This window comes from Gopherus flavomarginatus, chromosome 6, assembly GCF_025201925.1.
Source record: "Gopherus flavomarginatus isolate rGopFla2 chromosome 6, rGopFla2.mat.asm, whole genome shotgun sequence".
Classification (NCBI taxonomy): Eukaryota; Metazoa; Chordata; order Testudines; family Testudinidae; genus Gopherus; species Gopherus flavomarginatus.
The window spans coordinates 71,902,415-71,927,503 of NC_066622.1; the positions used below are offsets into that span (position 1 = coordinate 71,902,415).

The window sequence follows — 25,089 nt, forward strand, 5'->3', positions numbered from 1 at the left end:
GGTTTTTTTTAAATGGAAAACCTAAATTTTGGGGCTAAACTAAACTGGCCGTGTCTCTTATGATAGAGATGCTTACAAAATAGTGGGGGAGGGGTGAAAGAGAGTAATGTTTAACAGAGAGGTTCCCAGAGAGTTTTATTTTAATTACGCAAAACTTCAGTATTCGAAAAAAATATTGAAATGGTCTGTATTGGGTATAATAATAGGGACAAATGTCTCAAAAATGTCATTGAAAATTTTTTGTATTTAAAAATTTTATAAATGTTGAACAGCTCTAACCTCTGAGTATGAATTTCACCTTGATAAGGCCAGAAGGGCAAAGGTAAGAGATGTTTCACGCTGCTAACCAGGGCTAAAAATGTAAGTGGGTGTTACATATGAGGCAGTATGGTCAAATAGCTATAACAAGTCTAAGAAAAAGGAGATCTGGGTCGGTTGCCACCTCTGATTCACTGGGTAAGCTTTGGAAAGTCACTTAACCTCTCTGGGCCTCAGTTTCCCCATCTGTAAGTTAAGGACAAGGGAGCTTTCAGATCTCCATTGTAGACTCTGATTTTGTGGAGTAGATCACATGTTCTTGCTAAGCTGATCCCAGTGGGAATGTGGATCCCTAGTAACCCAGCTGCTTGGCTGTGGTTTTGGATTGCTTTGTACCCCTAGGCTTTGTATGGACACACTCAGGCCGTGACCTGCCTGACCGCATCTGTGACCTATGGCATCCTTGTGAGCGGATCCAGTGACAGAACCTGCATCATATGGGACTTGAACCAGCTGACATACATCACCCGTCTCCCTGCCCATAGGGCCAGTCTCTCTGCTATTGCCATCAGCGATTCAACGGTAAGAACTTAATTTATCATCCTTCTCCTGATGTGTTCAGGAGCGTCTCATGATAATGTAAGGGGTGCTCTTCCCAACGTAAAAACATCCTGAGATGCTGATCAATTGATTTTCCCTTTTACAAAGGTTGCTAATAGTACTCTTAAGGATGAGAAGGGAGCACTAAAAGGTACAATATAGATGAGTAGTTAAGTAGAAGCATCCGTGCGTGCGTGGCTGGATAGTAAGATTAAACCTCTTGATTTGTGAGCTGGCTTGAGAAGCATAGCAGTATAGTCCCTTGCACTTCTGCCTTTGGCTCACATGTGACTCTGTTGCTTCCATTGATTTCTCCTGACATGCATGTGTTACGGCAGTGCCACCTGGGACTAATTAGACCCAAGTCCTCATCCACAGTCTACTGGCTCTGGATGTTCCTGAATCAGCAGTCTCAGCCAGCAGACAATTACCTGACGTGTTATTGTTTTTCTTTCCCCTCCAACCCTCCCCGCTAGAAGGGTGCTTGTAAAAATGGCCATACTGGCTCAGACCAATGGTCCAACTAGCCCAGCATCCTGTCTTCCGGCAGTGGCCTGTACCAAATGCTTCCAAGGTAATGAACAGACTGGTGCAGTTATCAAGTGATCCATCCCCTATCATATAATCATAAAATATTAGGATTGGAACAGACCTCAGGAGGTCATCTAGTCCAACCCCCTGCTCAAAGCAGGACCAACATCAACTAAATCATCCCAGTCAGGGCTTTATCAAGCCAGACTTTAAAAATCTCTAAGGATGGAGATTCCACCACCTCCCTAGGTAACCCATTCCAGTGCTTCACCATCCTCCTAGTGAAATAGTGTTTCTTAATATCCAACCTAGACCTCCCCCACTGCAACTTGAGACCATTGCTCTTTGTTCTGTCATCTGCCACCACTGAGAATGGCCAAGCTCCAGCCTCTTTGGAATCCCCCTTCAGGTAGTTGAAGGTTACTATCAAATCCCCCCTCACTCTTCTCTTCTGCAGACTAAATAAGCCCAGTTCCCTGACCCTTGTCTCATAAATCATGTGACCTGGCTCCTTTATTTTCATTGCCCTCCAATTTGTCCACATCCTTTCTATAGTGGGGGGCCCAAAACTGGATGTATACTCCAGATGTGGCATCACCAGTGCCGAAGAGAGGAGAATAAGCACTTCCCTCAATCTGCTGGCAATGCTCCTACTAATGCAGCCCAATATGCCGTTAGCCTTCTTGGCAACAAGGGCACACTGACCCATATCCAGCTTCTTGTCCACTGCAATCTCCAGGTCCTTTTCTGAAGAACTGTTGCTTAGACAGTTGTTCCCCAGCCGTTAGCAGTGCATGGGATTCTTCTGTGTTAAGTGTAGGACTCTGCACTTTTCCTTGTTGTCTATCGTCCAGGCCCAGCATCTGGTAGTCAGAGGCTTAGGGACACCCAGAGCATGGATTGCATTCCTGACCATCTTGACTAATAGCCATTGATGGACCTATCCTCCATCAACTTATCTAATTTTTTTTTGACCCAATTATGCTTGTGGCCTTCACAACATCCTTAGGCAATGTGTTTCACAGGTTGACTATGTGTTGTGTGAAGAGATACTTTCTTTTGTTTGTTTTAAACCTGCTGCCTGTTAATTTCATTGGGTGATGCCAGGTCCTTGTGTACTGTGAATAACACTTCCTTATTCACTTTCTTCATGACATTCATGATTTTATAGACCTCTTGTCGTATCCTCCTCCCCTTAATATTCTCTTTTCCAAGCTGAACAGTCGCAATCCTTGTAATCTTTCCTATTAGGGATGGTGGTAGAAATGAAAAATCCACCTGCCGTCTGTTCCCAGAAACACAGCTGCTTGCTCATCATTATGAAAATAATCTGTGTTGGATTTAACTGTAGGCATTCAGCTCTCTTGGATGTGAATTCCCCCAGATCTCTGCTTTCTGAACAGGGCATTTATATGCCTGTATTTCTATGTTCAGTTGATCTTCATGAAAGAGAACAGTGGTTGGGCTTGGTTAACATTTTTGTCAAGTCACAGAGTACTGTGGCTTGTGCTGAGAAGTGTTAGGGATGCATACTGATGTCATAGCAATAAGAAGTCCCAAAACATCTGTTTACCCTAACAACTGAGATTGTCAGCACTTTAGGGCAGGGATTTCTTCTGCTTTTGTACAGAACCTAGCATGAGGGGACCTTGTCCACGACTGGGGCTTCTGGGGCCCACAACTGCAATACAAATGAATAATAACTTCCACTAAAGCCCAAGGAGTGGGATTTTCCATAGCACTTAATGACAAATACCAATGGTCAGTGGGTAAAACTCCCACAGAGTTAGGCCAACACTTTACTGTTCTTGTCAGTCCCCTGCAAAATAAACTGGAGAAGCCCACACATTTTAAAATAAATAGGAGTGCTGGTGAAAGATGTTGGGTTGATAGCCTTAGAGGATAAAATTATCTGTTTCCAAAGCTTCCTCCACTGTGTCGCACCATAGGTTTCTGCTGGAGGGAGAGTGGGGTCCATTGTCTGTAGCTCATGCAGTCCTTGGCTCCTTTGCCAAGCAGTGGACCAATCAGAATCCATGACAGTGATGATGATTGTTGTGATGTGAGATTAGCGCAGTAGGGATTGGATTGAGACAGGGGTCACTGAGCAGCAATTTTCAGAGCTAATTGAAAATTTTCCAACAGAAGGCTTTTCTATTGGAAACCAAAACTTCCTGCAGGAACACTTTGATTTCAATAAAATCTCATTTTTGGGGGAAAACCATGAGAATAGTGTTTCTCTAAGGTCAACACTTTCCATTTCAGTTTTTTGAGGACATACTGTTTCCATTTTTCATTCTGAAATGATTTTTTGTTTCAACATGCTTCATTTTATATTATAAAGACAAACATTTTTAAAATGTTGAAACAAATGGAATGTGTTGATTTTATCTTAAAGAAACATTTGGCTTGATCCACGGGGATTTTTTTTTTCATAAGTTTTGTGTCATGAAAAATTTTGAACTTCTTTGTTTTCATTCTGATTTGAAATAAAACAAATTTTGAAATGGAGGAATTTGCTGAAAAACAGAAATTCCAGTCTCCACACAGCTCTATGTTTGATTGTTATTATTTGTCCTGTGGTAGCAAGTAGGGCCCCAATACTAGGTTTATTGCAATGACACCTGGGGCCACAGTCATGGACCAGAACCCCGTAGTGCCAGGTTAGGCACTGTACATGATTAGGTATATTACAGTAGTGTCTAGGTGCTCTAGTCATGGAGCAGGACCCTGTTGTGCTAGGTGCTGTACAGACATAGAGCAAAAAAGTGATCCTTGCATTGGAGAGTAAGAAAGAAAAAACTTTCTGTAGCTGCTGATCTCAGTCGGATTTCAGTCAGTGACGTAGACCTGAAAAACTCCATAGCCTTTTTACCAAATCAGTGAGCCTCCCAGGCCCACATGCAGTTAAAGAAGTTTAAAGACTGTTTTAGACTGAAAAGTTACGTTGGCATAGCCACATCTCTCAGAGGTGTGAGAAGTCCACACCCTGAGGGACATAGTTAAGCCAATCTAACCCCCAATGTAGGCATTGCTAGGTCAATGGAAGAATTCTTCTGTTAGCCTAGCCTGCCGCCTCTTGGGGAGGTGGATTAACTGCAGCGATGGGAGAACCACTCCCATCACTGTAGTCAGTGTCTGCACTGAAGCACTACAGTAATACAGCTGCAGTTGAGCTAAGGAAGCGCTTCAAGTATAGCCAGTGCCCACTGTTTCAATTCTTTCAATACTGGCTATGCCATTTCAAATAAACCCTTCTCAGTCTGCCTCAAGATTTTTTCCACTGTGATGTGAAGAGCCCTGGTCCAAAATCAGGAGGAGGGAAAGGCATGGCAATAGTTAATTTAAACCAGATGCACACTGCTTATTTAAGGACAGATCAGCCTCTGCCAGGAGCAGATGGACTTGCTGCTGCTATTCTATTTTAGCTGGTTCCTAAGGGATGGAGAGTTTGGATGGAGTTTAAATTGGGGAGTGGAACCCAGAAAGTTTAATCAACATGCACTTGTAAATAGATCAGGTGCAATATTATAAACACTGCATCCTAGAGGCTGCTCCTAGGGCTTTGAATGTCTGCATTTTCCTTGCTCTTAAGCTTCAGAGATCTGTAACTTTCTGCTCCCTCTTCACACACACAATTGCCCTTAAAGTTGTACACACAAGCACTACGGGGAGAGGAGAGACTCGGTTGTGAAGGGTATTATTACCATAACACTAAACACTCTGGGGGGCAGAGGAGGATGCTGAACTGGACAGAGGTTTAGGAATTGGTGTCCACATGGTGAATTACTGATTTGTGAGAATGGTGGTTATTATTAATATTTTCTATATATCTCTCAGTAGCATAAGAATGGCTATGCTGAGTTAGACCAATGGTCCATCTAGCCCAGTGTCCTGTATTCTGCCAGTGTCCGGTGCCAGGTGGTTCAGAGGGAATGTACAGGACAGGGCAATTTTGAGTGATCCATCCTTTGTTGTCCACTCACAGCTTCTGGCAGTCAGAGGTTTAGGGACTCCCAGAGCATGGAGGTTGCATCCCTGACCATCTTGGCTAATAGCCATTGGTGGACCTATCCTCCATGAATTTGTTTAGTTCTATTTTTAACCTAGTGGAAGCCCCAGTCAAAGACCAGGACCCCATTGTGCTAGGCACTGTATAAACACAGAATGAAATGCAAGTCTCTGCCCTAAAGCGCTTACAATTATCTACATTAAAAGTTAAGGGTCAAATCCTGGTTTAGTTCTTACTCTCCCCTTGCTCCTATGAAATCACTAGGAGTTCTGCCGAAGCAAGGACCTAGTAAAATCTAATTAAGGAGCTTAGGATTCAGCCTTCAAAATTTATTATTAATTTTCCTTCATTCTCTACATTTTCTGTTGGCTTTGTTTCTTTTTTAACCCTTCAGGGTTGCCAGGGTGTTTGGGAATTAGCTTATTTGAGGGTTGCTTGTCTAGTGTACAATGAAGCAAGTGGTTGCTTGGATCAAGACACAGCCTTGCATGTTGGGACCAGTAGGATCTACCGGCAGGCTGGCTGCCTCTTTGCCTTGAGGATGGCTCTGTTTGTGCTTTGGGATGATGCAGGCACCGCTTTCCCCATGATCCGGCACAGGGGCTTTGGCTTGGCTCCAGGGTGCTGCCATCTGAGTAGTCCCCAGATTTATTCCACTAGATGCTACAGCAGCTACAACCCATCCCAACCAGAAGGAGGCATGGGCAATTGCCATATTGCAGGCAGGTGGGGAGTAGGGGTAGTGGTGATTATTTGAACAGAAATGCCAAGCTAAGTTACCCAACACTCAGGAGCAGCCTGGGATGGGCCAGTCTCCCCTTCAGGTTTCAGGCTCTTGCAGACATGATAGCCAAACCACTATGCCTACCATTCTAGGTTACAGCCTAGAAGTGTCCCTGGAGGGGGGGCATAAGAACCACATGCAAGTTTGGTTGCTCCCTGTCTATCTATCTATTGATTGATTGATCGATCAATCGATCGCTGTATCCTTGCAGTGTTTTTGAACAGAGTGGGATTACAATGAGGTAAAAATCCCTACCCTTGAGAGGCTGGTTCTGCTGGCCAGTTACAACAGCCTTGTATCAAAGAGAACATCACCGTTCGGTGTCCGAGTGAAGGGCACCTGAGGTTCAGGAACATGCCCAGTTCTGCAAATCTATGGGGTCATGAGGAATTTTGCAAAGCAAATTTTGTTCTTCAAAATGTCTCCCAGCTTCATTCTGCCTTGTAAACAATGCTGAGGCTAGTGGGGGAGCAAACGGACATGATGAAGCATCTGTTGGAGCTGCAGGAAAGCCAGCAAGAGCATAGACCCCCGCTGCATCTACTGTATGACCGCCTACCCTCCTTCCCATGTTCCATAGCCTCCTCACCCAGATGCTCAAGTACGTAGGGGGGCGGGGGAGAAGGCTCTGGGCACTCAGCCACTCCACTCCAGAGGATGGCCCAAGCAACAGAAGGCTGTCATTCAAACAGTTTCATTTTTAGTGTGGCTACAAAAGCAATGTGGCCTTGTCCTTCCCTCCTCCCCCACCTCACCTGAGCTACCTTGTCCATTATCTCATTTTTTTAATTAATAAAGAAAGAATGCATGGTTTCAAAGCGGGGAGGGTGGTTGGCTTACAAGGAATTAAAATTAACAAAGGGGACGGGTTTGCATCAAGGAGAAACACACACAACTGTCACACCGAAGCCTGGCCAGTCATGAAACTGGTTTTCAAAGCATATCTGATTGCCCTGGTGTCTGGCACGAAATGATTTTCTGCCATTGCAGAGTGGCTACTGATGACGTGTACCCAAAACCACCTGTGACAGTGTTTTTGCCCCATCAGGCATTGGGAGCTTAACCCAGAATTCGAATGGGCAGCGGAGACTGTGGGAACTGTGGGATAGCTACCCACAGTGCACCACTCCATAAGTCGATGCTAGCCACGGTAATGAAGACGTACTCTGCTGACTTAATGCGCTTAGTGTGGACATACGCAATCAACTGTATAAAATCAATTTCTAAATATCATCTTCTATAAAATCAACCTAATTTCATAGTGCAGACATGCCCTTCTACAAAGGAAAGTGGACATGAACCAGCCCTTGCAACCGGAGCAGATTTCCCAAGCACTTCAACCAAAATGCACTGTTTTGGGTAAAATATAAAACAGATTTATTACCTACAGCAGATATATTTTAAGTGATTATAAGTAATAAGAGTACAGATCAAAGTTGGTTACCTAAGAAATAAAAGTAAAATCACAATCTGAGTTCTATAAATTAGACAGTATTTGAATCAAGCAGTGTCTCACCCTGACGGATAGTACGAGCAGGTTACAGCTTGTCCATATACAGGCTGGGACTCTCCTTCAGCCTGGGACCACCTCCCCAGTTCAGCCTTTTACCTCTGAATGTGTTTCCAGGTGTTAAGTTGGACGGGGGCGGAAACAGGCCAAGTGATGATGTCACTTCCCCTCTTTTATAGTCTCTTCCAGCTTGCTGGAAAGACCATTTGCTATGTCGTGAGTCAAGCAGCCTCCATTGTCTACATGCCATCTGTGAGAAGTCTCCATTGTATACGGTTCCTTGGATAGTCCTTGGGAGTGTGAATTTCCTTTAATGGGCCATCAGCACATTTGGCTCCTCCATTGTTGCACCTGAAAGGCTGATTGTGGGTGTTCCCATCTTTACAACATATTTCAGTAACACACACAGAGCAAAACTTCATATTGTCATCCAAAGGCCACAGGCATTGTTGTTCCAACATGGGTATCGTGCCTATTCCTTTGGCAATGCTTGGCAGCCTCGTCTTTCCACCACCCGATGCTATTTTTCTTATTTCTTTACTAATTCTGGTGTGTGAAGTTTACTTGAATGCACTGCCTCAGCTGACTTTTGTCCCTCAAGAGCAGAATGTAGTAAAAATACCAAGCTGTTAACTAGAGCTGCTGGAAAATTTTCAAATGAAAAGTCATTTTGTGGGGAAATGGCCTTTTAAAAAAAAATTCACAATAAGCTATTTTTCCTTTTTTTTCAATTTTTTCACAATTTTCTGTGATTTTTTTAATTGAAAATGTTTTAGAAAACTTAATCAAAAATGGTTATCAATGTTGTTCGTTTACCTAAAACTGTATTTTTCATTATATGAAAAAGAACCATTTTCATAAAACTTTTGATTAAAAAATGCAACAAAAAAGTGAAGAAACTGCAAGTGAATCTGTTTCAAACCCTGCAAAATGAAATTCTAGAATTCTTCTTCGAGTGATTGCTCATATCCATTCCAGTTAGGTGTGTGCGCCGCGCGTGCACATTCGTCGGAAAACTTTTACCCTAGCAACTCCAGTGGGCCGGCAGGTCGCCCCCTAGAGTGGCGCCACTATGGCACTAGATATATACCCCTGCCGGCCCGCCCGCTCCTCAGTTCCTTCTTACCGCCCGTGTCAGTCGTTGGAACAGTGGAGCGCGGCTTAGCTGACCTCCACTTCCCTAGCTACTCGTAGTTCTCGTATATAGTTGTGCAGTTATAATCCTTTTATATATATATTTGTATAGTTATACGTTTTTTCTTTGCTAACATAGTTAGTTTAGTAATAGTTAGCGGGGTCAGGAAGTAACCCCTTCCATGAACCCGGTGCCGGAGCCCATGCACGGCTCACCGGGTTTTAAAATGGGCTCGGCCTGCCAGAAGCCGATGCCAAAGGGAGATCCACGACTCCTGTTTGAAGTGCCTCCGGGAATCACACTTGACAGCTAAGTGCCCCATTTGCAAGGCTTTTAAGCCGAGAACAAAAAGGAGCAGGACTTTCACTTACCCCTCCACCTTTGGCACCGAGCGATGATCAAGCGGCTGGCAGAAGCGCCTCCTTGGCACCGGACCCCGCCGGTACTGCCAAGGCCTTTCGGCACCGGCCGTCGCCGGCACCGAAGTCGACTCGGCACCGCTCCCTTCCTCCGAGGTCGAGAAAGCCTACGATTCCTGCTGGTGTCTGACGGCTCCCCGGCACGCGCCGTGGTTGAGCCCCCTGCTCCTGCTGTTTCCATGCCACCTGCATCGCAGCCAGAGAGCTCGTCTAAGTCGGATTGCCTGGCACCGACACCTGCAGAGGCACCGATGACATCGGCACCGTCGATTCCAGTCCCCCAGGGCCATTGAATCCAGTGCCTGACAGCTCCCCGGCACGCACCGTGGTAGAGCTTACTGCTCCCGCTGCTTCTGTGCCAACGGCACCACAGCCAGAGAGCTCGTCTGAGTCGGATCGCCCGGCACCGACACCTGCTGAGGCACCAACAACGTCGGCACCGTCGATCCCGGTCCCACAAAGGCCATAGAATCCGGTGCCTGACGGCTCCCCGGCACGCGCCGTGGTTGAGCTTACTGCTCCTGCTGCTTCCGTGCCAGCTGCACCGCAGCCAGAGAGCTCGTCTAAGTCGGATTGCCCGGCACTGACACCTGCTGAGGCACTGACGACGTCGGCACCGTCGATCCCGGCCCCACAAGGGCTGTCGAATCCGGTGCCTGACGGCTCCCCGGCACGCGCCGTGGTTGAGCTTACTGCTCCTGCTGCTTCCGTGCCAACTGCACCGCAGCCAGAGAGCTCGTCTAAGTCGGATCGCCCGGCACCGACACCTCTGAGGCACCGACGACGTCGGCACCGTCGATCCCCGTCCCACAAGGGCCGTCGAATCCGGTGCCTGTCGGCTCCCCGGCACACGCCGTGGTTGAGCTTATTGCTCCTGCTGCTTCCGTGCCGACTGCACCACAGCCAGAGAGCTCGTCTAAGTCGGATCACCCGGCACCGACACCTACCACTGCTCTGACGACCTCGGTACTGTCGATCCCGGTCCCACGAGGGCCGTCAAATCCGGGCCTGACAGCTCCCCAGTATGCACTGTGGTTGAGCCTGCTGTTCCCTCCACGCCGGAGACATTACCAATGGCGAGGGATCTCATTGCCATGACAGAGTTGATGCTGCCTGACCCCGGCACCGCCGGTGCGGGTAATACAGTCTCTTCATATGACCGTCCTCTGTCAGCACAGCAGAGCGGCACCGTTCATGATCACGGTCCCGCAGACACTCCAGGTCCCATCGGCACACCCGACACCACTTGCAGTCCCGGTGCTGTTTTCCTCATCGGTACTGGTCACACTCGCCGCACCGGTCGGTATCCCGTTCGCCGACCCACTATCGGCACCGTTCCGACTCCCGGCACCGCAACAGGTACCGTGACTCCTGTAGCCTCTCCCCGAGCCTCGAGATCTCGGTCGACCTCCCGGCACCGTTCTGGTTGCAGGTCTGGATCTCGTTCCAGGTACCGGTACGCCTCCCGGTGCCGGTCCCCGGTGCCGAGTTGGGCAAGGTCCGATAGAGTCATAGACTCTGCCCGTGCCTTCTTTTAGTACCTCCATGGCCATCCAGACACGCATCTGTGTCATCCCACATGCGCAGATCTTATGCTCAGGACCACGATTCTGATACGCCCCCCGACAACCTGAGGTGGAGGAGGTCCCAGAGGTAGAGGACCCGATATGGGGCCCTCTAAGGGGTACGACTACTCGTCTGTCCGCTCTCCTCTCTGATCACTAGTCTTTCAGTCGGTTAAGGAGAGGTATTGGTATGGCCAGCAAGCGCCAGCCCCGAAACCGAAGGAGGCTTGGCGAATGAACCTACTTGGCCGCCAGGTGTACTCTGCAGAGGCCCTGCAGCTCTGGGTAGCAAAGCAACAAGCCTTGCTTAGCTGCTATAATTATAGCACCTGGGTGAAGGCAGTTTAGTTTATGGAGTTTCTCCCTCAAAACTCCCGCCAAGAGTTCGCTGCCGTCTTGGAGGACGGGGGAAAAAGGTACCCAGAGCGTCCCTCCAGGCCTCGATGGACGCAGCAGACTCAGCAGCCAGGACTCTGGCCTTTGGTGTCGCCATGAGGTGCATCTCATGGCTTCAGGTTTCAAACCTCTGGCCGGAGCTGCAGTATGCCATTCAGGATTTACCCTTTGTTGGTAAAGGCCTCTTCGCAGCAAAGACAGCCCCAGGCTGCGAAGCCTGATGGACAATAGGGTCCTAATGCGCTCTCTCAGCATGCATATGCCAGCGACTAAACGCAGGTCTTTCTGTCCCCAGCCGCCTTACTCTGTGCCTAGCCAGAGACAGGACTTTGGCAAACGGCGAGGCCAAGGTGGTCGCAGACGAATGTCCCCTAAAGAGCCAAGGTCAAGGTCCCTCGCAATTACCACTGGGACCAAAGACGAACCTTCCAAGGTGCGCCTGAGGGCGGTGTCCATGTCACAGGCCGGGATCCCAATCCCGCTTTCTCCTGGCGTGGCCCCAGTTAATTTCAGATCGCTGGGTCCTGCGCACGGTGGAGCATAGGTACCACCTCTAATTTGTTCCAGCCCTGTCCCCCTTCAGGGACCCCTCTAACGAGCAATTCCTCATACAAGAGGTGCAGACGCCGACTGCCCTAGTCCCCCACTTTAACGGAGGTCTCAGACCTTCCTAGTCCTACATGGACTCAACCAGTTTAGGATAAGGTTGAAGTTCCGCATGGTATCCCTGGGAACCATTATTCCATCCTTGCCTCATGGGGGCTACTATGCCGCCCTCGATATGAAGGACGCGTACTTTCGCAATGCAGGAGATACCTCCGCTTTCTAGCCAACCGTCAGTACTTCTGGTTTACGACCATAGTCGCCGCCTACCTTCGCTGATGTCGGATATGCGTTTTTCCGTATCTGGACGATTCGCTTATCCGAGGAGACTCCGAGACACAAACCACTCAGCACGTGGGCATCATCACGGTCTTATTCGCAGGTCTAGGCCTGATGATTACTATAGAGCAATCCACTCTGGTTCCCACGCAGAGGTTGGACTTCCTAGGGGCTATCCTGGTCTCCGACCTAGCCGGAGCCTGCTTATCACAACTGCGGTTTTAGGCGATGGCAACAATCATCCGAGGTCTGCAGGCTTTCCCAATGACCTCGGCTCGTACTTGTCTCAGTCTCCTGGGTCCATGGCTGCCCGCAAGTTTGTAACCAAACACGCCAAGCTCCGCCTCCATCCTCTCCAAGTCCGGCTCACCTCGGCGTACCACCCGGACAGGGAGCCAATGGTCATGGTAGTCACCGTTCCCTCGAGCACCTTAGGCTCCCTAGAGTGGTGGCTAACTCCCTCCCTGGTGGGGGCAGGGATGCGGTTCCATCCGCCCCAGCCCTCACTGCCCCTGACGACGGATGCGTCATCTCTCTGCTCGAGTGCTTATGGTCACCTCCGAGCTTAAGGCCTTTGGTCTTCTCGGTAGCTAGCATTCCACATCAATGCCCCAAAAATGAGAGTAGTCCGCCTGGCGTGCCAGGGGTTCCAGCGGCAGCTGCGAGGCCGTGGTATCTCGGTGTTTACAGCCAACACAACGGCCATGTGCTTCATAAATAACCAGGGAGGGACATGGTCCTCCCCCCTTTTGTCAGGAGGCCATCCATTTCTGGGACTTTTGCATGGCCCACTCGATGGAGCTGGTGACGTCCTTTCTCCCAGGCGTTCGGAACGTCTTGGCGCTTTGACTCAGCAGGTCTTTCCTGTCTTACGAGTGATCACTCTGCCCCATGTGAGGCGTTCTACTTTCCAGAAGTGGAGATGTTTCCTCACGGAGACCTGTTCGCCCACCGCGAGAGCAGAAAATGCTAGATGTTCTGCTCCTTCCAAGGTCTCTCCTCGGGATCGATCTTGGACGCATTCCTGATGCCGTGGAAAGGCCAACTCCTTTATGCCTTCCCACTGTTCCCACTGGTTCATTAGGTCCTGCTCAAACTCCGCAGGGCCGGAACGCACATCATCATGATCGCTCCAGAGTGGTCCAGGCAGCACTGATATACCACGTTGCTCGGCCTGTCAATAACCGACCCAATTACCCTGCCACCCCACCCAGACCTCATCACTCAGGGCAACGACTGGCTTCGTCACCCGGACCTGCAGCCTCTTCGCCTCACGGTGTGGCTGCTGCGTAACTGAGCCGGGATGACAGGAAGCCTTCCACCTGGTCAACGTACTGGGCCGAGTGGAAGCGTTTCTTCTACAGCTGCAATACGCTCGATCTTGCTCCTACTGAGGTCTCGATCCCCTCTATTTGGCCTGCCTCTGGCCTTCAGTGGCAGGACCTGGCGGTATCATCGCTGAGGGTACACTCGGCAGCCATCTCTACCTTCTAGCCAGGCTAAGGTGGACGTTCCGTGTTCTCACACTCTATGGGTTCGAGGTCCCTCAAGGGCTTGGAGCGCTTGCACCCTTGGGTGCGCTGCCCAGCCCCAACCTGGGACCTCAACCTAGTTTTAACCAGACTTATGTCTCCCCCATTCGAGCCATTCGCGACCGGCCCTCTGCTATACCTGTCTTGGACGACAACTTTCCTCGTAGCTGTTACATCGGCCAGACGGGTCTCCGAGCTCAGAGCCCTTACGGTGGTTCCGCCGTACACTAGGTTTCACAAAGACAAGGTGCATTTATGACCGCACCCGACTTTCCTCCCTAAGATGGTTTCGGCCTTTCATGTTACCCACAGCTCAATGCAATGGGCGCAACAATTGCACTCCCTGGACATCTATGGAGTGCTCGCATTTATATTGCACTGACAGAACCATTTCGTAAGGTGCCCCAGCTCTGTCACGGCAGCAGACCAAAAGGAGGGCTTGCTTGTTTTCCTCTGAGGATCTCATCTTGGGTGATGGCGTACATCCGCACTTGTTATGATTTGGCTCATATTTCCCCAAGCCACATCACCGTGCATTCTATCAGGGCTCAGGCTTCATCTGCCGCCTTGCTGGCTCGTGTTCCTACCCACGAGATCTGTCGCGCAGCTCCATTGGTCCTCGGTCCATACCTTTGCTTCACAGTATGCCCTGGTTCAACAGTCAAGAGATGCTGTAGCCTCTGGCTCAGCAGTTTTCATTCTGCCACATTTCACTGCGACCCCACCGCCTACGTAAGGCTTGGGATTCACCTAACTGGAATGGATATGAGCAATCACTCGAAGAAGAAAAGACGGTTACTCACCGTTGTAACTGTTGTTCTTCGAGATGTGTTGCTCATATCCATTCCACACCCGCCCTCCTTCCCCACTGTCAGAGTAGCCGGCAAGAAGGAACTGAGGAGCGGGCGGGCCGGCAGGGGTATATATCTAGTGCCATAGCGGCGCCACTCTAGGGGGCGACCTGCCGGCCCACTGGAGTTGCTAGGGTAAAAGTTTTCCGACGAATGTGCACGCGTGGCGCACACACCTAACTGGAATGGATATGAGCAACACATCTCGAAGAACAACAGTTACAATGGTGAGTAACCGTCTTTTTTTGCTTCGAAATTCCAGAATTTTGAATAAAAAAATTCATTTTTTGACCAACTCTTCTGCTGAAAAGACTGGAAGAGAAATAAAATGTAGAATGGGCAAATGCCATAGATTACAACAAGGGCCTAACAGCCCCATGTGGTGTTTGTGGGATCTTGAAATAATGCTGCTTGGTATGTTCTAGGGTGACATTGCCTCTTGTGCCGGATCCTATTTACATTTGTGGACCATCAACGGCCAGCCTCTGGCAAGCATCAGCACTGCCTGTGATCTGGAAGGAGCCATTGTTTGCTGCTGCTTTGCTGAAGTAATGGACTGGGACACATGTAGCATCATCATCACGGGGGGCACAGATGGAATTGTGAGGGTAGGTGTCATGTTTTTGCTAAGCCAGTTCTGGATTAAAGTCAGAGTTTCCGATACTGAGTGGGGTGACAGTGGTTTTCATTAGCTCCACATCTCACCTGAGACACATTACAAACAGAGAGTGATCATGTAACCCAGAACTGAAGGGATGTAATTTGTGGTACTGGTAGGGAAAACACTAAGCATTCGCCACAAAAAATTTAGAAAGAAACCAAATGATGTCATTTTGTTTGAAATATTCCCCAGAAATTTTCAGTACGAATTATTTTTTTCCAAAAACTGGAAAATTGTGTTTTCTACAAAAAAGCTGACAAAAATGAGAGTTCATTCATCAAAAAGGCATTTTTTTCATTGGAAAAAAAATGTTTCAGTGAGTTGTTTTTCACCCTCTCTGATCATTTGGAACAGGGGGAAGGTTTAGGGGCAAAATTTTTAAGAGACCTCTTGTCCCCCTGAGAAATTGTTTTGAAAATGCTGTTCATTCTGGTCTATTCCAAAGGCAAAAACAACAGATCAGAAGTGTGTTTAGGCTCCTGGGATAAAGCATCTGTGTCCAAGGAGGAGGACACTTCATTAGAGACAAGGAAATCACTCGCAGCCCTACCTTCAGGCTAGTGGTTGAACTTCAACAAGGGAGTGCTCTCTCTAACAAAGTCCCTGTCTAATTGTCTAGCAACTGCATGGAACCCAGCAGGACAGCGGATCAGGGACAGAGCAATACCAACCTCGGATCCAGCCATTGTACCTTTGACCTTATAGAGATTCTATAAGCCCCAGAATTGAGGTGTCTTACTTAACACCTCTGCATTTTCTAACCCCTCCTTTCTTGCCCACACAGTTATGGAAGACAGAATATGCAACAGCCTCAGGCCAGGGTGTTGGATCAAGATCACAGAAAGCCACAACAGAAGATCTGGATAACAAGGGTACAGCCTGAACTGAAACACTGCTGTGTTGTGTGCACTGCATAGCTGTGAGAGAGAAGCAGCTAGGGCTAGGAAAGGGTGCTGAGATTCAGAAAAACTGAGGAACCCTCCTTCCCCATCTCCCACAAAACCTATCTAGATCTGAGCTCTTGGACTGGATTGAGTTCACATTAATAACTCACGTGGGAGATGAGCTTTCTCTGTGCACAGCTGCAGAACAGGGCAGCTTCTCTCCTCCTCCATCTGGAGGACAGGACTGCTTTGCCACAGTCAGCAGCCACGGTACTTTTCCAATACCTGCAGAGTGACTGTGGGTTCACCCTTCCCATCACCCCAGGGCTCTGTGTGGCTCCTCATTCATTTCTGGGTCTGAGTCAAGCTCCTGTGCCTAATCTCAAGGTGCCCCAATGAAGCAGATCCTGGCTAGCTTAGAGACGTGCCTCTCTTGGATGCTGAAGCTGAGGCAGAGCATCCTGGGTGTATATAAGAACAGCCATACTGGGTCAGACCAAAGGTCCATCTAGCCCAGTAGCCTATCTTCTGACAGTGGCCAATGCCAGGTGCCCCACAAGGAGTGAACAGAACAGATAATCATCAAGTGATCCATCCCCTGTCACCCATTCCCAGCTTCTGGCAAACAGAGGCTAGGGACACCATCCCTGCCCATTCTGGCTAAGAGCCATTGATGGACCTATCCTCCATGAATTTATCTAATCCTTTTTTGAACCTTGTTATAGTCTTGCCCTTCACAACATCCTCTGGCAAAGAGTTCCACAGATTGACTGTGTGTTGTGTGAAGAAATACCAGTACTTCCTTTTGTTCATTGTAAACCTGTTCCCTAATAATTTAATTTGGTGACCCCTAGTTCTTGTGTTATGAAAAGGAGTAAATAATACTTCCTGATTTACAGTTCAGGCCCTGGTTGTGGAGTTTCTTCCAAGTGGAGATCAGCACAGGCCCTAGCCAGGGTCGCCAGAACAAAGGAGGCCAGTGGGGCATAGCTCCATCACTTTTAAAAGTGGGAAGGCTAAGTAAGGTGCTTAGATACTGCCATGAGAGGCCTTTAAAAATACCTAGGCAGCTAGGGCTGGATTCCCTTCTGCCCTGTCACCTTGTGTGGACACACAGCCAAGTGCTTGTCATAACATATTCCCGGATTTGGACCTTAGCGTCCAAAATATGGGGGTTAGCATGAAAACCTCCAAGCTTAGTTACCAGCTTGGACCTGGTAAAGCTGCCACCACCCAAAAAATTAGAGTGTTTGGGGCACTCTGGTCCCCCCAACAACCTTCCCTGGGGACCCCAAGACCCAAATTCCTTGAGTCTCACAACAAAGGGGAATAAACCATTTCCCTTCCCTTCTCCCTTCCAGGTGTTCCCTCCCTGGGTTCCTGGAGAGATACACAGAAGCAAGCTCTGTGTATCTAAACAGAGGGACTCCACCCTCCCTATTTCCAGTCCTGGAAACACAAGTACCAAGAGAGAGAGCCAAGCTCCCCCCCACCCCCCTCCTTCACCCAGAGGGTATGCAAAGTCAGGCTAGTAAATCTAACACACACAGATTTCCCCCTGACTTCTTCCTCCCACCAATTCCCTGGTGAGCACAGACTCAATTCCCTGGAGTTCCCCACTAAAGAAAAACTCCAACAGGTCTTAAAAAGAAAGCTTTATATAAAAAGAAAGAAAAATACATAAAAATGGTCTCTCTGTTTTAAGGTGACAAATACAGGGTCAATTACTTAAAAGAAATATGAATAAACAGCCTTATTCAAAAGAACACAATTCAAAACACTCCAGCAACTACACACATGTAAATACAAAAGAAAAAAAAACAATAACCCCTATTGTTTTATGATCTTTGTACTCACAACTTGGAAACAGAAGATTAGAAAGCAGGAGACAGAAAAATCCTTCCCATAGCTGAGAGGGACAGACACAAGACAAAGAACACACACACAAACTTCCCTCCACCCAGATTTGAAAAGGTCTTGTTTCCTGATTGGTCCTCTGGTCAGGTGTTTCAGGTTACTCCTTTCCAGGTGAAAGAGACATTAACCCTTAGCTATCTGTTTATGACAGTGCTAAATTGGGGTGAAACACTGCCACACCAGGAAGGCTGCATTTTACCCCCACTCTGCGCAGGGGTGCAGAGCTACTCTGAGTGCACGGCCCCAGAGAACCAGGCCTGGGGCTTTCCGAGCTGTGCACTCTCTTTGCCGATGCCATGGCCTGTTCCTGCTGAGCCTCTGCATGGACCATTTCAGACCCAAATTCACCCCTCAAATCTGCAGAGGGTTCTTGAGTCTTATAGTCAGCATGTCCTACCAACAGGGGAGCTGTAAAGAGGGTAGGAGCTGGCAGTTCCTTTGACTCAGGAGAAGGGGTTTAATGATGGGAACCCCGTATGGATAGAGAGAGACAGATGCTGTATAAATTTAAGAGTGTCATTCCATGACAAGGTTGCTTGTGATGTGGCAGGGGCAGGACTTAGCAACTCGGGGGCTCACTTCCAGTTTACATCTCACATTCCTAAAGCTCAGGCTTTAGCTTTCAGCTGCCCTGGCATCAGGAAGGGAGTCTCATCCCTCCACAGTGTATTCTGGGTTGTTTATGTCTGTCCCTTGACGCATCAGGGATGGCCACGTCTGGAGATGGGACATTGGACAGGGTGGGACAGGGCTCTGAGGGTGCACAGAGCATTCTCCTGAGGTGTGTGATTGGATGGTTCTTGCTCACATGCGCAGGGTTTAACCAATCGCCACAGGAGGGAATTTCCCCCCAGGTCAGATTGGCAGGGACTTTGCAGGGGTTTCACCTTCCCCCACAGTGTGTGGGTACTTGCCAGGATTATTTGGGTATATATATATATGGCTCCTTCTGGCCTTAGACTGTATGCCTTTCGCCTGGCTATGAAAGCAATCAGCTGGTCCTGCTGTCACCCTGTTCTCCTCCTACCCTCTTTCATTTCCTCCATGGCCCACTGAGAAGCCCCCTGCTGCCCTCTGGTGCCATCCCTGTCATGGAGATCCGCAGCCCATAGCCATTCGAGCAGGCAAGCGGCCGTGTCCCTGTCCTGTGCACTTGCCCCACTCAGAGCTGCTCCTGACTGCCTGGCATACCAGCATGCACAAATCAGAATGCAGTGCCAGAGGGTACGTCTTCACTACCCACCGTATCGGCGGGTAGCAATCAATTGCTCGGGGATCAATATATTGCGTCTCATCTAGACGCGATATATCGATCCCCAAACGCACTTATATCGATTCCGTAACTCCACCAACCCAAACGGAGTTGCGGAATCGACAGGGGGAGCCGCGGACATCGATCCCGCGCCGTGAGGACAGTGAGTAATTCGATCTTAGATACTTCGACTTCAGCTACGTTATTCATGTAGCTGAAGTTGCATATCTAAGATCGATTTTCCCCCGTAGTGTAGACCAGCCCAGAGTCCGGCCAGTAGGCCCGGGGATCAGCATGATAAAGTGCTCAGCCAGGAGGGGTGGGGAGCCGGTGGCATCACTGAACACAGAGCATTGGACTGGGACCCAGGAGACTTGTTTCCTTTACAAATGTTTGGGCACAGTCAGGTCTGCATTGCCTCTCAGCTTTCCACCAGACAGTGTCCTCGCTTCCTGTCCTAAACCATGCTGCAAAATGGCTACACGTTCCACCCCAGAGGTAGCAGGGAGACCACTCCCCCACATGTGCATGGACAGCGCTGTGAGAGCCTTGTGCTATTTGAATGGTGCAACATTACTGTGGAATGTGCGTAGCCCAGGGAAGGCCTGCCCTGCCCTGCCTTGGAGATGCGGGGCAGCACTTAGACACAATGCAATGGGGAGATCCTGCCTGGAGCTGCTGACGCTGCAGCTGGGGGAGCTTGGTATTCACCTGTGGCAGGATCAGGCCCTAAGTGAGCTCTGGTTACCAGCTCAATAAACTTAATGTGCTTCATAAACCATCCTGCTGCAAACCTGTCTGCAAGAGGACACTGGCTGAAAGCCCCGTTGTGTCCAAAGGGCCTGAGTAGCTGCAGAGCCTCTGACCATAACATCTGCACTGGTGGCTGTAATAAAGCGCCCTGGCCCAATTCCAGGAAGGAGCCGTGCCAAACCCGGCACCTGGCTGGCGGCACAGAGCCTGGCTCGGCTCAGGATACTGCCTTTGCCACCCACAATGAAGTAGGAGGCTTTTCAAGGCAGCATGAGGCCAGCAGGGGGCCCCTGGAGCCCGGGTTTATTTATGTTTTCCCCAACTGGATTCCTGAACAGCCGGTGGTTATGCTGAGCTGATGGCAAAGCTATTAAAGGAAAAGCCACGAGCCGGAGGGTTACAATGTATTGAAAGTTACAACGCTGTCGTGGTTATAAAAGTAATCGGAGTTAAACGTTCCTGACCTAACAGATACAGGAGCCAACGCCTGCCGGGGCTCCGTTATCGTCTATGGGCATTTGAAAATGCGCGTGTATGGGACAGAGAGAGGGCGAGACCAGTGTAATTTATAACATTTATTTTTGTGACCCTCGTTGCTGAAGGCATTCGTGCTGAAGGCACTCCCTATTGTCCCAGGATTAGGCTTACAGCTTGCATAAAGATATAACTATGGAGGGTCATCTGCATATTAAAATATTCTACAGTAATCAGGCGTTGTGGGGGGAATTTTCAGAAGCACCTTGATGACTTAGCAGCACAAGTCCCATTAATGGGACTTCAGCTCCTAATTCACTTAGGTTCATAAACAGCTATACAGGACCAAAGGATTTAGCAGACTGGATCAGTCCAGGGGTCCAGCTAGCTCAGTTTCCCAGCTGTGACGGTGGTCAGTACCAGCTGCTACAGAGGAAAGTGTGAAAATCCTCACTTGCCAGTTGTGGGATAACCTGCCCTCCAGCCTAGTTTCTAGTAGTGAGAAATTGGCTTAAGCCCTGAAGCAAGAGGTTTAATAGTCTGTCTAAATTTTATTGGAATTAATTATGATATTTATGATATTCTTGGTATCCATATTAATATCCAATCCATTTTTGAATCTTCGTAAATTCTTGGCCTCACTGACTTCATGTGGCAATGAGTTCCACAATCTAATTACATAGATATAATTATGTTGGTAGATCTAATTATATAGGTATATCTTTATGCAAACTATGGCCACATTTGGGCTTTAATCCCTGATCAGTCAGAAAGGGCTTCCAGAGCAGAACATGTTTCCTGGGGGAAGGTGAAGGCAAGGAGAGCAGCAAGAGGGGTGTGGCAGCTGATTTTAAGCCAGAAAATTGGGGCAAGAGGGCTGAAGGTGGGAGGTGCCTGCTTGCTCTGAGCTGGATTTCTAACTAGGGCTGAAGGCAGGGAAGCAGTGGAGGGGTTTACCTGCTGATGTCTCCACACCAGAGAGCTGAACCCAGGGAACAGGGAGAGTGAGGGATGCTTCCCTGGTAAAGATGATCTCCCAGCAGAGAGGCTGGGTGGGGAAGGGGAGGGAAGGGTCCTGTAGGAAGAGTGGAAGGGCTGGGATACCTGTCCTGGTAGAAGGACTGAAGAAGACTGATAGAATCCCAGTGTGTGGAAGACATCAGAGTGTGGAAGCTGAGGTATGTCAAGATGAGATGTCCTGGGATGCACAGGGGGTCATAAATGGACTTTGGTCTGTTTATACTATGGTTTTGTACTAAACTAGCCCCAAGAAGGCAAGAGAGGCTGACGTAGTGTCCTTGGGTTACTGGATAGGGAAAACTGAGGCAGGAGCACCTGTCATGCGATGGGCTGTCACGAGAGTGTTCGAGTGAGGGCCAGCATATGTTAAGCCCAGAGACTTCAGTTAGACTGAATCATTTCAGTCATCAGGAGGCAAAACTCTTGTGGCTGCAGACAAAGGACGGGAGAGACTGAGGTGTACCAATCCCTGAAATGGTGGGGATTGATTAGGTGAGACATACTTAAAGGATCCCAACAGGCAAACCACATGCCATGCTGCAGAGGAAAATGAAAAAAAGAATCCAAGATCCCTGCCAATCTGACCTGGGGAAGGTCCTTCCCAGCCCCAAATCCAGCCATCACTTAGATCCTGAGCATGTGAGCAAGAACCAGCCAGCCAGGCATCTAGAAAGAGGATCTGTTGAATAGACACACACACACACACACACACACACACACACACACACACATTCATTTTCTCACACGTGCACCCATAAGCAGCAGCGTCATTAATTATTAGTCAGTTGACGTTTAATTACAGCAACGAGACGCTCCCCAATACTCCTTGAATGACTTCAGAATGATTTTAGATGGCCTACTAGTCCCACATCTCATTCTACCCATTAAAGGAAATAAAATTAATCCAAAATGTGACGATTAAGAAGACTGACGTAACAATGACTGAGTGACGTTGCTGGGTGTGTGTGTGTGTGTGTCTGTGTCCATGTGTGCATATGCACATGCACATTTAATTATCAATTCTGTTCTGAGCAGATTTAGATAAGTTGATGATACCGGAGCTTTATGTAATTTATTTTTAGTAGGCAATTATAGGCTGCATTATATCCTGGCAGCAAGGTATTCTGGGGCATCTTATTAAGCATAGAGCCAGCAAACACTGATGAACAATTTTGCTGAACTAGGCATGCAATTTAGAAAGCAATAATACACAAATCCAATTTAGCACACAATTGGTACAGCCGCACGTCAGCACATGTAACTATCATCGCCGCAAATTAAATTGGGATGGGCCTATTCTGCAACAGCACAGGCCAAGATTAAATATATTTGTTCTCAATTTAACAACTTGCTGACCGTAAATAATCACACACCCCCGCCCCGTCCCACAAGCAGTTTCTAAATATTTATTCTACAGGTAACAAGTGGGGGCAACATCTGCTTCTCTGCCGGGAGTTGAACATCAGCATGGCCTTGACTGGGAAACCAGCTAAGAATAATCCCTCAGTGACGGCTCTTGCGGTAACCAGGTACAGTCATTTCCATTGCAATGCACCGTTTGTCCAGCAGAGGGCAAAATAGCAGCCCCAGTGATTCCAAGTGTCTGTTCTGAGTTATAGTTTCTTTTTATTATTTCTTAAAATATCAACCTAAAATCCACCTGTCCTAATAAGATACAGCCATCCTGTGATATGGTCTTGTCAGCTCTCCCAAGCTAAGGCTGGTCAGGATTCAGCTGAGAGACCTCCAAGGAAAGAACCAGCTGTTGTAGGAAGCTGTTAGGAGTTGCTGCTCCTACCTCTGAATCAGGGTGAAACTGCTGTCCCAGTACAGTGCTAGGGGCCACTGGAGTTGCCATCTCTTGTCTTCGGGGAGATGTGAAAGTGAGGCTATCACCAGAAGTGCTCTGTAAAGATCCTGTGATTTTATTCTCCAAAATGAAGAGGCTGTTGGACTCCAGTCAGATTCCAGGTAGCATAACAAGTTAGCTTTTGCCTCACTAACTACCTCCTACCATTTCAATTGGCTCCAAGGTTCAGTTTCATTTCCTGTCCTGTAATGTAGCTGTGCACTGGTAAATAGCTGCTGTGCTTCTCTCCAGAAGTGGTGGCTTTTCAGTGGTCAGCAAAGTGATTCCTATAAACAGCATCATTAGATTGCAGAGACTTTGGGAGCGGGGTGTATCTGTGCCCTGCACTTTTGAACCTTTTGAAGCTCCCGAGAGTGTACAGGATTTAGAGATGTCAGAGGAGAAAGCTGCCACATGCACCTACGGGAGAACTTGAGTCCTATAATTGTCTGCCAAACAGATTTATTAGGGGCAGTGCTACGTTGTATTGGAGATGAATGAATCTTAGAGCTCTTGGCAGTTCAGATCCAAATCCCAACTGGCTACAATGTCCATAATTGGCCAAACCAAACCTTGGATCCTAACCCCATTGAACTCTTGAGAAAGCTTGGCTCTGAATCCAGCTCCAGCCTTTGGAAACTTGGACCTGTATCTAGTTTACATGAGAGTTCTTCAGGCTTTAATGGTGGAGAGCTCTCTCCAGTCAGCATGCTCTGTCCCAATTGCTGCACAAACCAGAGAGAGTCTCGAACATGCAGTGCCAGTTTTGCCTTTTGTTATTGAACACTGTCTTTTTTTTCCTTTTTCTTTTCTCTCCCAAGGAATTCCTCCAAGCTCCTAGTTGGTGATGAGAGGGGGAGGATATACAGTTGGGCCGTGGATGGGTAGGCAGAAACAACAAGGAGCTCTTGGTCTCCTCCAACCTTGTGTGGAGTTGATGAATGGAACGAAAATTATCCTTCAGAGTATACAAGATTTGGAAGGAAGAGTGGAGTGAAACGACTCTCAAGAGAGTCAGTGGACTGTAGGGTCAATTTGGGAGCAGAGGAGGAATTTGACATCCTCTGATACAGCTCCACCCCATTACTAAAAGTAATCAGGTACCAGAGTCATGGCCATGCTGCGCATACAACCCACCTCACTGAATTTGCCGGTGAGAATCACTGCCAGCGGTATAGTGCAGTGTGCTATCTGTTGTGGCTCCTGTGATGGACTCAGTGTCCCATCCTGCTCCCAGTGAAATCAAGGGGAATTTTACCACTCTTCAACTGGAACAGATCTGGGCTCTGAATTGTGGGCCACTGTATAGAATACAGCAGGGAAATGCTATTGAAATGTGTTTATAACCGATCCTCATTGGCACGTGCATTTGAACTGCACATGAATTTCCTCTGTACAAAGTGGTTTTTGCATTAAATAAAATCCAGCTGTTTATTCGTGTGGTTTAACGGGATGGTAATTGCTCATTCTACTCAATTTATGGTGGTCTGCGTGTGTGTTTCTTAACTTGGATCCGGAGGATGGTATGCAAACCTCGTGCTGGGATGTAGATTGAACCTCTCAGATACTCTTCATACTGGGAGATTCCGACTGCAGGGCTCCTGGAGTGATCCTGGCCAGCGTTTAGATTTTATGTCACTGTCTGTGGGGAAATTTGCCCACTGAAGTAGATGGAGCAGCAGCCAGTCGCAGGAACTGGGAGTGTGGCCCCCTGGAAGGCCAACAGGGTATTAACATGTGAAACCAGCTGAGACCTATGAAATAGTCTTGCTTGTGGATTGGTACTAGGCTTTCTTGAGGACAA

General features: G+C 48.3%; 1 protein-coding gene across 4 annotated transcripts in view; it reads left to right on the forward strand.

Moving 5' to 3' along the window:
* Nucleotides 1-24,719, forward strand: part of WDFY4 (WDFY family member 4) — a 257,556-nt gene extending 232,837 nt beyond the window's left edge. For all 4 annotated transcript variants that reach the window (XM_050959877.1, XM_050959876.1, XM_050959875.1 and 1 more), the window contains 5 exons: nucleotides 661-840; nucleotides 14,901-15,083; nucleotides 15,921-16,008; nucleotides 22,854-22,965; nucleotides 24,107-24,719. In XM_050959877.1, coding sequence (XP_050815834.1) covers nucleotides 661-840; nucleotides 14,901-15,083; nucleotides 15,921-16,008; nucleotides 22,854-22,965; nucleotides 24,107-24,173 — 630 coding nt within the window. In that variant the 3' untranslated portion in view covers nucleotides 24,174-24,719. The remainder of the gene's footprint in view (nucleotides 1-660; nucleotides 841-14,900; nucleotides 15,084-15,920; nucleotides 16,009-22,853; nucleotides 22,966-24,106) is intronic.
* The last annotated feature ends 370 nt before the right edge of the window (nucleotides 24,720-25,089 follow it).